This window comes from Plutella xylostella, chromosome 17 (assembly GCF_932276165.1).
Source record: "Plutella xylostella chromosome 17, ilPluXylo3.1, whole genome shotgun sequence".
NCBI lineage: Eukaryota > Metazoa > Arthropoda > Insecta > Lepidoptera > Plutellidae > Plutella > Plutella xylostella.
The window spans coordinates 214,770-227,887 of NC_063997.1; the positions used below are offsets into that span (position 1 = coordinate 214,770).

At 40.0% G+C, this 13,118-nt stretch overlaps 1 protein-coding gene across 1 annotated transcript; it reads right to left on the reverse strand.

The window, feature by feature from the left end:
* Positions 1 to 10,355: 10,355 nt before the first annotated feature.
* LOC119691497 lies at positions 10,356 to 12,074 on the reverse strand. The gene has a single exon (XM_038109111.2). It carries the CDS (start codon positions 12,072 to 12,074, stop codon positions 10,356 to 10,358), a length of 1,719 nt encoding a protein of 572 aa, XP_037965039.2.
* Between the last annotated feature and the right edge of the window lie 1,044 nt (positions 12,075 to 13,118).

Here is a 13,118-nt window from a genome sequence, read left to right on the forward strand (position 1 = left end):
AGCCTACAGTTGTGATTATATTTCATAAATCGCGGCTATTTCATTCATTAAGAATTTCCCTCTCGGCTTATTTTCATTTAAATACAGCCTTCTTGTTAATGTAATTATAAAGGGATAAGATGAAGGAGCGGGACAAATAAATAATACAATCTAAGAATTGTTATTTTCATGATGAAAGCAGTATTAAAAGAGTTGTTTGTTAGTTAATTAAAGATTGTAGAAAGAAAAACAATCTTTTACCTATCATCCTAAATACAGGCTCAATACGATGAAACAATCTGTAGTCAATAAAATTTATATATTTAACTAAGTATTTAGTATATATCTGAATACACTGAATTTGTAATGTTCACTCAGTATAAGTTTTCGTAATTTTTTTTACTTTAAACCTTATATGCCCTATTTAAATCTAGTTATTAAAATTGCTTTAAAAAGACGACTGAATGGTGTAGTGGTTATTGACCCTGACTACTGAGCCGAAGGTCCCGGGTTCGATTCCCGGCTGGGGCAGATATTTGTTTAACACAGACATTTGTTCTCGGGTCTCGGATGTGCCCGTAAAATGGCAATAGGCCCGCCCCCTATTACATTGGGACTAACATAACACTGGCGAAAAGTGGGTGCAGCAATGCACCTCTGCCTACCCCGCAAGGGAGTACATTAGTACAAGGTGTGAGTGTTTGTAGTGTATATATTTAAAATTGATGATATTTAACTGGAATGTCTGGAAGTTCGCAAGTGCAAGTAAAACAATTAAAATCGTCTGGTTCATACAAAAATACATTCTTCAACATAATATTAAGATAGCATCCGCGCTCGGAAATATAATATATAACCTTTCTAATAGTGAAAGATTTTTGGAAATGGTTTAGTATTGTAGCTACTTTCCATATGAGTGTAGACGTAGATGTTGTTTGAACTCTAACGAATTTAACAAAAATGTAGTGAACTGTAACAGTAACACAAAATCACTACAGCAACTTATTTAAAAAGAGGACTTTCGAAAATGGAGCTCGCAGTTAAAATCGGTGATGTTTCACTAGAGACAGGAATCGGTTAGATCGCGTCCGGCGCCGGCGCCCGCCCCGCCGCCCGCCCCCGCCGCCGCCCGCCCAGAGATGGACGGTTATTGCCGATGCAGATACCTCTATCGGATCAGCTGCTGGTGCCGCCATTACGCATTATGCCACATATTTTATGGCGCGGCTTCTACAGGCTAATTTTAATAGTCATTGCAGTTCGTAGTTCAGTTTCATGTCGAGCTCGGTGTCTAAGATATTAGTTTATTTGATAAACTTTTTTATAAATACATATTATATAGTGTACGGTTTTATATTTAAAAATAAGATTAATAGTATTGTTGCAAGCCCTATGGAATTACATTTCACAGATTACAGACGTGTCTAGTTGTCTACCATAGAAGTAATAAACTCAATGATGTCTACGTACGCCGTCCCATTAAAGAAATGAGGCATCTAATGACACCCCGTGGTGTAGTAATTGATTATGTGCTAGTTGAAGCTAATAATATAGACGATTTATAAATTACTTCGCGTAGATGAAGATAAATTACACAGTCGGTGGCTAATGATATCGACATTAAAATGTAACAAATTAAATTTTCTTTACTATGATATTACCAGTGGTAATAGTGAGTAGTGGCACAAAGAAACACAGAAAAAACTAGAATAGAAAGATGTTATAATCAGCATATGAAGTGTTCCACGGTTCTGTAGTGTGTATGTTTCGGAAGCGAACAATGTTCTACACCTGTCCAACAATGAACAAATCAGTGTTAGCAACAACAAGTAGCGCTCGCAGTGAGCCGACGTGCGCCGTCAGATGCAGGCTGTAGCCGAGAGGCTGCGGGGGGGCCATAGGTAGGCACGTGAGTGCATTAAATGCTACAAAACACACACACATGCTAAATGATAATGGAATGGTAGAGGAGTTTGCCGTTATATAATAATCATGTCTTCAGATAAGATAAAAAGTACAAATAGTGATTAACAAATATAAAGGGTTCAGGCATGTTTTCCGCTCAAGAAAACTTTCAACGATGGCTACGAAATTACTACGAGAATCTGCGTAGCACCGTAGCGCGTAGCAGGATTTTCGTAGCGCTACGAAAAGCTTAGTTTTTTTTTTTTTATGCACAAAATTACAGGAAGATAGAGAAAAGGAGTAGGATATTTAGACATTATTCAATTTAAAGATATGGATTAGAATTATAATGAGGTATGAATATTACCTACGTTAAATAAAAAATTCTATCAAAAATATTATTTGGATCTTCGTCCCTTGACATAATTATGAAAGTTGGCGTACCTTATATGTCCTATATACCTCTATAAGCCATCTGTAAACTGTCAATATAATTCTAGTGCAGTTCAGATTGAGATGCATTCCATCAGCTGCACCGGGCAGCGTGTGCGCCAACACGGCTTTACAAAGAATCATGGCCGGCGATATTGGAAGTGGTTCCGAGTTCAAACAATATTTGCTGTGGTCATAAATCCTGCCTCACACACACGAACACACACACATACATAGTAGCAGTAGGGAACAGAGCTCGCATTCCCGTGACTAGGTACAAGCGAGGACGGGTGTGTTGTATGTACCGTCGATGGCACATTAGACCGTGCTGAATTCAGTACGTCCACGCTGCCGATAATGCGCAAAAAATTATATAATTTGAGGTCAAAATACAAGTCAACATAGCCCAAGTAAAGCAATGCAACACTGTGCTGGATCCTCATCTAGCTATCAACTACCGGTCCAAAGTCTTTGGTCAACGAGCTGGTGGGCGTCTAAGCTCTTTATGATGCCAAAATAACGAACCAATACCTGTAACATCATTTTAAATTGTATTCCATAGTTGCATAGGCCCGAATACTCGCTTTAGTACTAACTAGGCATGCAATTTATCTACTGGACATGCTCGGCACAAGGCGCGTGACGCCGCTGAATGGCCGCTTGTATTGTTTAGGCACCACTGGTAATGCGCTATAGAAATGGGAGAGTTATGGTTTTTCGATAATATGTGTTTTTGACGTGAAAGCATGCCATGCGTGGCCGCCGTGTTCACCGTCACTGTGAGCAAGTGGGAGCCGCCACGGGAATATACTACCTACTGCAAAATTGTAATACTGTATTTAAAAAAAAAACTATCACACACCGATAGTATTGGTATTAAGGTGGCCTTAAAGATATCGCTTATAGCGAAAGAGCCACCCATTGAGATTACTCTTACTTTGTAATGTAATATAGGCACTGTTTTTTTGTATTTTTTCAATAACGTCATATTGTATTTTTATCTCAAAATAGAGCGGAACATTATAACTCATGTTATCTTGACTATGTTGTTCACCTGTCCTGTATACATTCATGGTTGTAAGGGTAACTACTCCAGGCCCTCGACTGCCCAAATTTCCATACAAATTGATTTCAGCCCACAGCCGCTATCTGCGGTTCATATCTTCAATAACCATAAATCTCTTTAGCCAAATCACTCGTGACATTTTTTTACAGAGTGATTGGTTACGATTTAGCTCGGCCATTACCGCATACTGACTATCGATGTAGGTTGATGATATAAACAATAAACAACATAATATAATCACATTAATGCCGATGATCGATTCCTAATTATACTAAAAATAGAAATATAATTACATTAAACTAAAATTTCTGTTACGAATACACCGGTGCGGACCCAGCTATTGCTTAAGATGTTTACAGTTGAATCCTTACAAACAAGTAGATACTGATATTGTGTTCCATATTCTGTAATAAGTGATTATTAACCTGAGATACTGAGTACCTACACGTATAGTAACACGAGCCGGCCGCCTCCACGCCAGTTCCGGTTTCCAACTCAACACAATCTGCATAAGTTTAACCACCGACGTATCAGATCTCTGATGATATTAACTTGGTACAAATTGTTGATACAAGTTTAGAAATATGAATTTATTCTGCATTTAGGTACTCTCATTATCGCCATTTAAATCGCTATTCTTAATGGAGAATAAAATTATAGTTGAATAAAAATATTGTGCTGACAAAATGCTATTGTCCATGTCGCGACTCAAACACAACTATGAAAGCTTACAGTAAGTAATGTTTAAAAACTGAATATTGAAACAAGATAAAATAAATGTAATGGACGGGTGTATTTTATGTTATCGTTTACGTAAGTATTATGTGACTGAGACATCTTTCTTCCATAAGATCTATATATTTCTATAAATTTCCATTTTATTTTTACCATTCTACATATATTTTCAAAATTCAGTTCATTTATAAGTACTAAGGACGATGTGCAACTGTTGTGATAATATCTTAGAGCTCATCAATAAGGTAATTAGTTCCGGTTTAAAATGCAAATGTCCGGAGGCAGCAGGATGGGGCCCCGGGCGGTTGTTATCCGGATATCCGGGCAAAGGTTAAAGTGTCCGGAGACAAATAAGTAAAATCAAGTGGAAAAATGGAGGTAACTTACTGAAGCGAGATAGCGCCGGCGCGCCGGGTGCCCACTTGCGAACCGATTAGTTCTGGTACAGATAAAAAGTTTACTTCAAACTTTATTTGGGTCATTGTTTTTACGAATAATGTTAATAGTAATTCTGACAATACTTCTAATTGTATTCAATAAACAATATCGTCGTATTTAAAGCAAATCGCGATATCATGATTGATCCTTTGATTTTACTTTTTGATCAAAGGCGCTTTGAAATGAAATGAAATGAAATGAAATGAAATGAAATGAAATGAAATGAAATGAAATGAAATGAAATGAAATGAAATGAAATGAAATGAAATGAAATAGTTTATTTGCCAGAAATGTCGTACAATAGGTGGTCAGTATAATAAATAACGATCTACACATTTCACCTGTTCAGGTATGCAAAAATTATGTCTAGAACTTATGTATAAAATAGTATATTTTTACATTTCTGATTATGATTATTATAATTAAGTGACATTAGGTATTCGAATATTAGTTCTTAGTCCATATTTATTTTATTTAAAGAGAGGTACTCATTTACATTATAGAAACACATTTTAATTAGCCATTTATGTAGTGAGACCTTAAATCTAGCTAAAGGTAAGTACTTAATTGACTGTGGGAGCTTATTATATATCTTTATGAGCATATGATAGCAACCTCTTTTGCAAAACTCAGTTCTGCATGGCGGAACTATAATTTTGTTGGGATTTCTAGTATTAAAAGAACAAACATCACAGTATTTAGTAAGTGTATGTCTTTGACAGTGGGCAAAACATGCCATTTCATAAATATAGAGACTTGGAAGTGACAGTACTTTTAGGTTCTTAAATAGTGGCTTCAAATAAGAATCAAGGGGATGTGCTGAGCAGATGGCTCTGATGCATTTCTTTTGTAGAATAAATACCCTGTCTATATCTCTACAATTTCCCCATAGAATTAGACCATATCTTAATACGGATGCTACATACCCGTGGTATGCCATCAAAGCCGTGTGCAAGTCAGATGTTTTCTGTAGTCGGTGGAGAGCATAGACAAATCTACTTAATCTAGTACACACATTTTCAATATGCTGCAGCCAAGAGCAATGTTCATCAACTACAATGCCTAAAAAAGAGGTAGATGGCGTATGATTAATTACAATATTATTACATTTCACATTGATATTTTTTAATGCCATTCTGTTATTTCTAAATTGAATATATTTAGTTTTATTTTCATTTACATGTAAGTTATTAGCTTCCAACCATTTTGTTACCTTATCTATACTAGCATTCACATCTGATTCAAAATTTCTATCGTCAATACATTTGATAGTCATGGAAATGTCATCAGCAAATAGTATACATTTATTATTAGTTATGTCAGGTAGGTCATTAATGTACAGTATGAACAGCAATGGTGCTAGGACACTTCCCTGAGGGACGCCGTATTCATTTATTTCAGGAAAAGACTTGTGTACTTCCATTTCATTGGCATAAGAGAGTGCTGTTATCTCTACAGTTTGATGGCGATCGGATAGGTAACTGCTTAGCCATTTCAATGCCAGACCTCTGATACCTATGCTTTCACATTTGTCAAGTAGCAATTTATGAGAAACATAGTCAAACGCCTTCGTCATATCAAAAAAAATTACAGCTACTGGTTTCCCCTTATCTACATACTCTATAATTTCTTTCATTAACTGAAAACCTGCCAGACTGGTTGATTTATGTTTCTGAAAACCATTTTGCTCTAATTTAATTATTTTGTGTTTGTCTAAAAATTTATTCATCCTATTCTGCATAGCTTTTTCATATATTTTTGAGAATATACTAATAAGGGCAATAGGTCGGTAGTTATTTATGTCATGAACATCCCCCTTTTTATGGAGAGGTTTAATGATTGATGGTTTCAAAGCTTTTGGAAATCGACCCATGGCAAACGACCTATTTATTAAATAACACAATATAAATGCTAATTCATGCTTACAGTATTTAATTATTTTTGTGCTAAAACCATCATAGCCGACGGAGTTGGTCGGATTAAGCGTCTGAATGATTTTAATTATTTCTTCAGGGTCACAGGGATATACGAACATTGTCTCTGGGTTTCTGGCTTTTAAATTGTCTATATTTTTTGGGTATTTATAGAATGATTTGGCTTCTTTTTCTATGAATTTATTGTTGAACGCTGTGGCTATCTCAACGGGGTTTGTAATTATTCGATTATTTAATACTATTTGGTTTATGTTACTTGATGTCATGGATTGACTATTTTCTTTAATTATATTCCATATAGCCTTACATTTATTTTTTGATTGCGATATGTAGCGTTTGTTTGTTGTTGTTTGTGCTTGGTTTATGCATTTTTTTAGAGCTTTTGAGTAATTTAAGTATGTATATTTATCTTCAAGGTTTTTTGTAGAGTAGTATTTATACCTGAGTTGTCTGCTTTTTTACATGACAGTCTTATACCCGGTGTTAGCCATTTCAATCCTGTGATATTTGCCTTAATTTTAACTCTAATTGTAGGAAAACATAGTGAGAAAAATAAATCGAAATACTCTTTGAACTTGTTAAACGCTAAGTCTGGATCTTCAATTTCTAATACTTCAGACCAGGATAGTGATTTTAAACAGTTCTGGAACTTCTCTAAATTTTCCCGACTATAATCTTTCTTTTTTATGAAGTAGTTTTTTTTTGTATCTATCTTTTTATCCGTTAAAAACGTCAAAATTTGACAGGTATTGTGATCAGACAACCCACTTTGCAGAGCTTTAGATGTCTCTATATTCTGTATGTTGCTTGCAATATTGTCGATACATGTCCTTTGCCTGGTGGGTTCTGTTATGTGTAATTTCATGTTATAGTTTTCGAGTAATGTCATAAGTTCCTTGGTTTCTTTAGTACTTTTAAGTATGTCGATGTTGAAGTCGCCACACAGAATAGTGTTTTTTTTATGCTTGCTGTTAAGTCTTTGAAGAACGCATTCCAGTTGGGTAAAAAACACGTTTACGTTTGAGGCTGGAGTGCGATACACACATACTATTATGCATTTTATCTGTGGAATTTCTATGGCACAGCATTCAAAGGCTTTTTCTATTGCATAGTCTTTAACATATGTCACTTCTTTTACCGGTATATCAACCCTAGTAAATATACAAACACCTCCTCTTTTTTGTGTTTTACGCGAGTATGAAGAACTCAATTTATAGCCAGATAGGTGTGCATTATTTTCCGCACCTTGTTTTAAGAAAGTTTCGCTTAGGCAGACAAAGTCGTTTAATACATTTTTTGTTTTTAAATCATACAGTAGTATTTCTAGGAGTTCTCGCTTGCCTAGTAAGCCGGCAATGTTTTGATGGAAACATGTCAGAGTATATTTAGATGGGCGAGGAGAGACGAAAAAATATATTTTTATTCAAAATGTTTTGTATTGGCGTCGTGACCTCACCTTTAGGTGTGTCAGTGTAAATATTATTAGTTTTTTTTGAGGATATCATATTTTTTTGTATTTCAGTTTTAATGTTCTTTATAAATCTATCATTATAGGCTGTACAGTCAATAGCAAAATTTATTGCTCTAGACGTGTATGTGAGGTATTCTTTTTTATCATAGTAGTGTGGATAAGTATCTGAAATGTCTAGAAATCTGCAGTTTTTAGAGCTGTTGCACAATGTTTTTAAAGTGCTATTTAGCATAAATTCGTTGAGATGAGTACTACTGATTACACTTAACACTATGAGATGAGAGTTTTCGCACAGTTTTAGAGCGTAACTAAGTTCTTTTATCACCTTAGTAGGGTTTGAGTCATTTTCGCCTAAACAAAGGACAACTGTGTCCTGATTTCCAAAGTCTTCGGTCCTCATGGAGTTGACGATGTCCTCTGACTGCGCGTTCGGTTTGATAAACGAAGAGACTTGGTAGTTCCCATTCGGTGAATGTGTTCTATTTATACTGGTCGCTTTAGCTAAGCCTCTACATTGTTGAGAACCAACAATAATAATTCTCCGGGGATTTTCTTTGGCCTCAGATGTCTTGACTGATTGAGGTGATTTATTCGATAGATCTGATGAATTACCTTGATTTATAGTAAAGCGGTCTATTTTATTTGTCACTTTTGATTCGTTTTCGTCACATTCAGATGATATTTGACCCGTTTGTAATTCTTCGGCGTCCAGTGTAAAATTAATTTTCTTCTTTCCTGAAAGGTTAATCTTTTCTCCTAGATGAAAAATCTTCGAAAGTTTCGTGAACCTCTGAAACCTCACATATAATCAGGTTGTTACGGATTACCGCTAAGTTTAAAAGAAGAAGTAATTATAAAAACTTAGAGATAAACCCAAATGCAACCGTAGTAACGGACCCCAAGTGGCACACAGGCCACCCCGATCCGGGAGACGTATGGGCGGGACGCGCCGTGTGGATCAACAATTAAACGTGCCGAGCGACCCCGAGCCACCGGGACACCGGGACACCGGGACACTCCGCCGAGCGCTGCCCGCCTGGTACTTGCAGGTGCTTACTGATACTGCTTCTAAAGGTAATTATAAGAAAAATATGTGTAGGTACGGGTAAATTTAAGTAGATACGTATAGTTAAAACTATACATAGAATAACTAAAAGTCACAACGAACAGGTTGTACATTACATAATCCCAAACAATCAAGCTGAAAATTATCGTGCATCCTTTAAAAAAAGTTCTTTATTAGGTACTTACTTCTTCTTCTTTCGTGTAAATGCACTAACCTAACTTCCTCCAGTGTTTTGCTACTCTTCTTGCGGTATACTTACTTAAAGTTAAAAACTTACTCTTTTTGGGAAAGAGTCCACTCCAGTTATTTCATCAATTACCTACTTTATAACCAGATATCCTTATAATTATGTAAGTATTTCCCAATTTCAACGTTTCAACAGTTATCAATATACCTAACTAACCAATATAATTAGTCGTATAACGTTAGTGAATGCAAGCAGCCCGTCTCAGACGCTAGTGCTAAGTGATGAACAGTTTATGCTCCGAAGTTGGGTATTTGTAATCAAAGGCGGGCAGGGAGTGGTGTTTGCCTTCCATCAGTAAATGGTCCCGTCCCGGCGGCGATCTCGCAGAGACAATTTACATGATTGTGCCAACATTCTCCGAGCATACATTCAATACCGGTGCCTGGTCATTTGAGCTATTGTTAGAATATTGGTTAATAGAAAGTATATAATAATATTGGGTTTTGGTCTAGCTCGATAAACCGATAACAAAATTATTACGAAACTATGCATATTTCCAAGACTGTCAATTTATACTTACTTTATTGAATCCAAAGAAATAAATGTTATAGTCTAGAGAGAGGCTTTTACCTACTTTTTATGTATTAAAACTGACACAATGATTATTAAAAAACGTCTACTGAAACATTATATTATTTGCTGCAAATAAATTGAAATAACATTTGAACAAAGCGAAAGACTTCAAACAAATCGTCACAATAGAGTCGCCGCTCGCCGTCTGCTCGACATGAACATTGCAGCGCAGGTGCATTTGCACGTTTCATTGCTACTGTGGCGGACTCCTAGCCACTAGTTCAGACGAAGATCAACAGATGGCGCTCGGAACGCAATACAGAGAAGATGTATGGGAACTACGCAAATTACTATGAAAATCCTACATCGCGCATTCGAAGTTTCTCACCTACTCTGCAATATATAGAAATCCCCAACGCTAACCGTTGGGCAGCTGCCCGCCAGGCCACACCACCCGGCCTGGTCGGAAGATCCTCCCTTTGCATGGGGATGCTCTACCACCTCCAGCATCTCCATACTACCTTCACAAATATTAACGTTTTAGGTGACAAAAAACATTAATTTATTATTTAACACATTATCTTTCGTTTCTCCGAAAACCTAAACCAAATAATTTCGATAACAAACACAGCAGTGCACACACACACCATTATGATGTAGATGTAGAAGCATCCGCTCACGTGGTACAGGTCGAGCGCGTTGAACCGGCGCGCGCCGCCGCGGCGGTGGTAGAAGTACTTGAGCGTGATCTGGTCCTCCGAGTCGTCCTCGATCTTCTCGAAGAAGCCGGCCTCGAGCACGCGCAGCAGCAGCGCGTCCAGCTCGCGGGCGCCGGGCCAGCGCGCGCGCGCCAGCAGCGGCACCGGCGCGCGCGCCACCGCCCCCGCCAGCCGCTGCAGCGCCAGCCGCGACGTGCGCGCCGCCCGCGCGTCCGTCGCGAACAGGAACCGCTCCCCGCGCGAGATCGCCTGCAGCTTCGCGCCCGTCGACTTCACGCTGATCTGCTGGTACCTCGCTTTGAACTCCTCGTCGTCCTCGTAAAAGTTCAGCAGCGATGCGATGCCCCCGTAGCCGTTCACCTCCTTCACCGCTTCCTCGAAAGTCGTCATACCGGGCTCCAGGATGCTCTGCTGTAAGCCTTTCACTAGTTCCCCCTGAAAAAATATGGCCACTATGACACAGAACCACAGCCACATCGCGAAGAGGCTGTTCAGCAACCAGAATTTGGTCTCGAACCTCACGTTTTGTCCCAGGAATATCGCTACGGAGTGCAGCAGGGTGTTGTTCCTCGCCGTGTGCTCTGGATCCTGGAGGATGTGTATGGCCACCGACACGAGGTAGAAGGCGGCGCTGGCCAGCAGCAGCCACATGCTGGTGCCGTTGTAGAGCGGGATGAGCACCTTGGCCCAGGCCTGCAGCTCGCGCGGCGGCGGGCCCACCCACACCACCGTGGCCACCTTGTAGCTGTGCGTGGGCTGCGTGGCGCGGTACCGCTCCAGGTTGAGCAGCGCGGAGGCGGCGGAGACGTCGGCGCGGCCGTGCACCACGTCGCCCACGGAGCCGGTCCAGCGCCCCCCCGCCGCGCCGCCGTACTCCCCGCCGTCGCGCGGGAACACCGGCACCAGCGAGGCGTTGAGCCGCGCCGCCAGCAGCCGCGCCAGCAGCCCCTCCGTCCCGCGCACCTGTATACCCCCGTTCTTGCGCCGCACCACCACCACGTTGCCCAGGTTCTCCACGAACGACACTCTCAGTGGACACTTGTGGAAGTTTTTAAACTTCCTCGGAAAGATAACTGGAGCGTCGGAGTAGCTGAGGGTGACCGGCTCCACGTTGTCGCAGCGGCCGCCGCTGAAGGGCAGGTAGGTGGAGATCTGCACCTCGCCCCCGCAGCTACTTCGGTGCACGATGAACAGGTCGGTGACGTTGTGCCTCCAGCCGGCGGCGGCGAGGGGGCGCAGCGCAGCGCGCGGGGCGGGCGCCAGCAGCACTAGCACCACCGCCACGGGCTGCACGCGAGTCCAGTTCACCGCGCGGAAGATCAGGTCGTAGTCCTGCGACGACTCTGTGATGAACACGAACTGGTCGGCGTCGATGGTCCGGTTGCGGCGCAGGTCAGTGGTCAGCACGGCGTTGGGGTAGCCGCGCAGGAAGCCCGCCACCACCGGCTCCCCCGCCGAGCTCCAGAACGACACCGCGGTGGGCTTGCGAGCGTCGTAGTTGCTGCGAGCTAGGTTTAGGGCAACACTCGTCAGGTTTGTCACGAAATCGTTTATAGTAGGCACTAACATGGGTGACAGTAAAAGAAGGAAGTTCATTTTGTGGTGTCACTGGCAGGGTTCGTTTCAGCAAGAGCAACGTGCTAACGCGACTGTGACTGTCGCCGACGGTATCAGCAACCAATCCCATTAACAATGGCAATCAATTGGATAGCTGCTCGATACTTATCAATTACCGTCACTTCACCTTAATTATTTCATTTTTTTAACAATCAACGAGTTCAGCTAGCGGCAGCGCACCCATCAAAGTGTTAATGGTGGTGTTTGAACGCGTAAGAAATTAAATTCTACATTTTCTAATTACTTAAACAAAATCTATTTCTAGATAATTTTTGTTTAAGTAACTAGGCAGTTAGTTATTAGTGAAAAATAAATTAAACTTATTATTTATTTACATAAATGATTATTTTAAGCCATGTTGTAAATTTTAAAATTATAATCAGTTGATTTAAGTGTAGCACCTTCGTAGTGTAGCACTAAACAATACCTTTGCTTGGTGGAAATAATGAGTACAAATAGATACACATCGTATTTGTATTTATTAATTATGTAAATTGACCAATAAACCGAGTCCCAGGATGCAAACACCGAGTGAAACATAAATTTCCGTATCTCTGAGATGTAATTGATATTGAGCGCCGCAAACTGATGCTAATTAATTTAGAGAAGTGAAGGAAGCGACCGGCGGGGCCGGGGTAGCTCTTCGCTATTTGTAGTAGCAGTTACCCAGCTTCCATCATATCATAACTTAGTTACCGGTCAGGTAGGTAAGGTATCTATATACGACCATACCCCAAAAACTACACACCCTGTTTATGAATTCCGTGTTGAACTCCCGTTGAACCGTTTAGCTAGAATGATGAAATAGAGAAGCTACATATACAATTTGTATTACCTCCCAGGTCAAACATACAAGTAATTTTATTTCCTCTTATACCATATGGAACCAGTTCCAAAACTCCAGTCAGTCCCATAGACGGCCGAAGGGAAGTATTCTGCCAGGACTTTCCTCGTTGTCATGATTATATTTTTTTTTATCATGTTGATGTCAAAGAC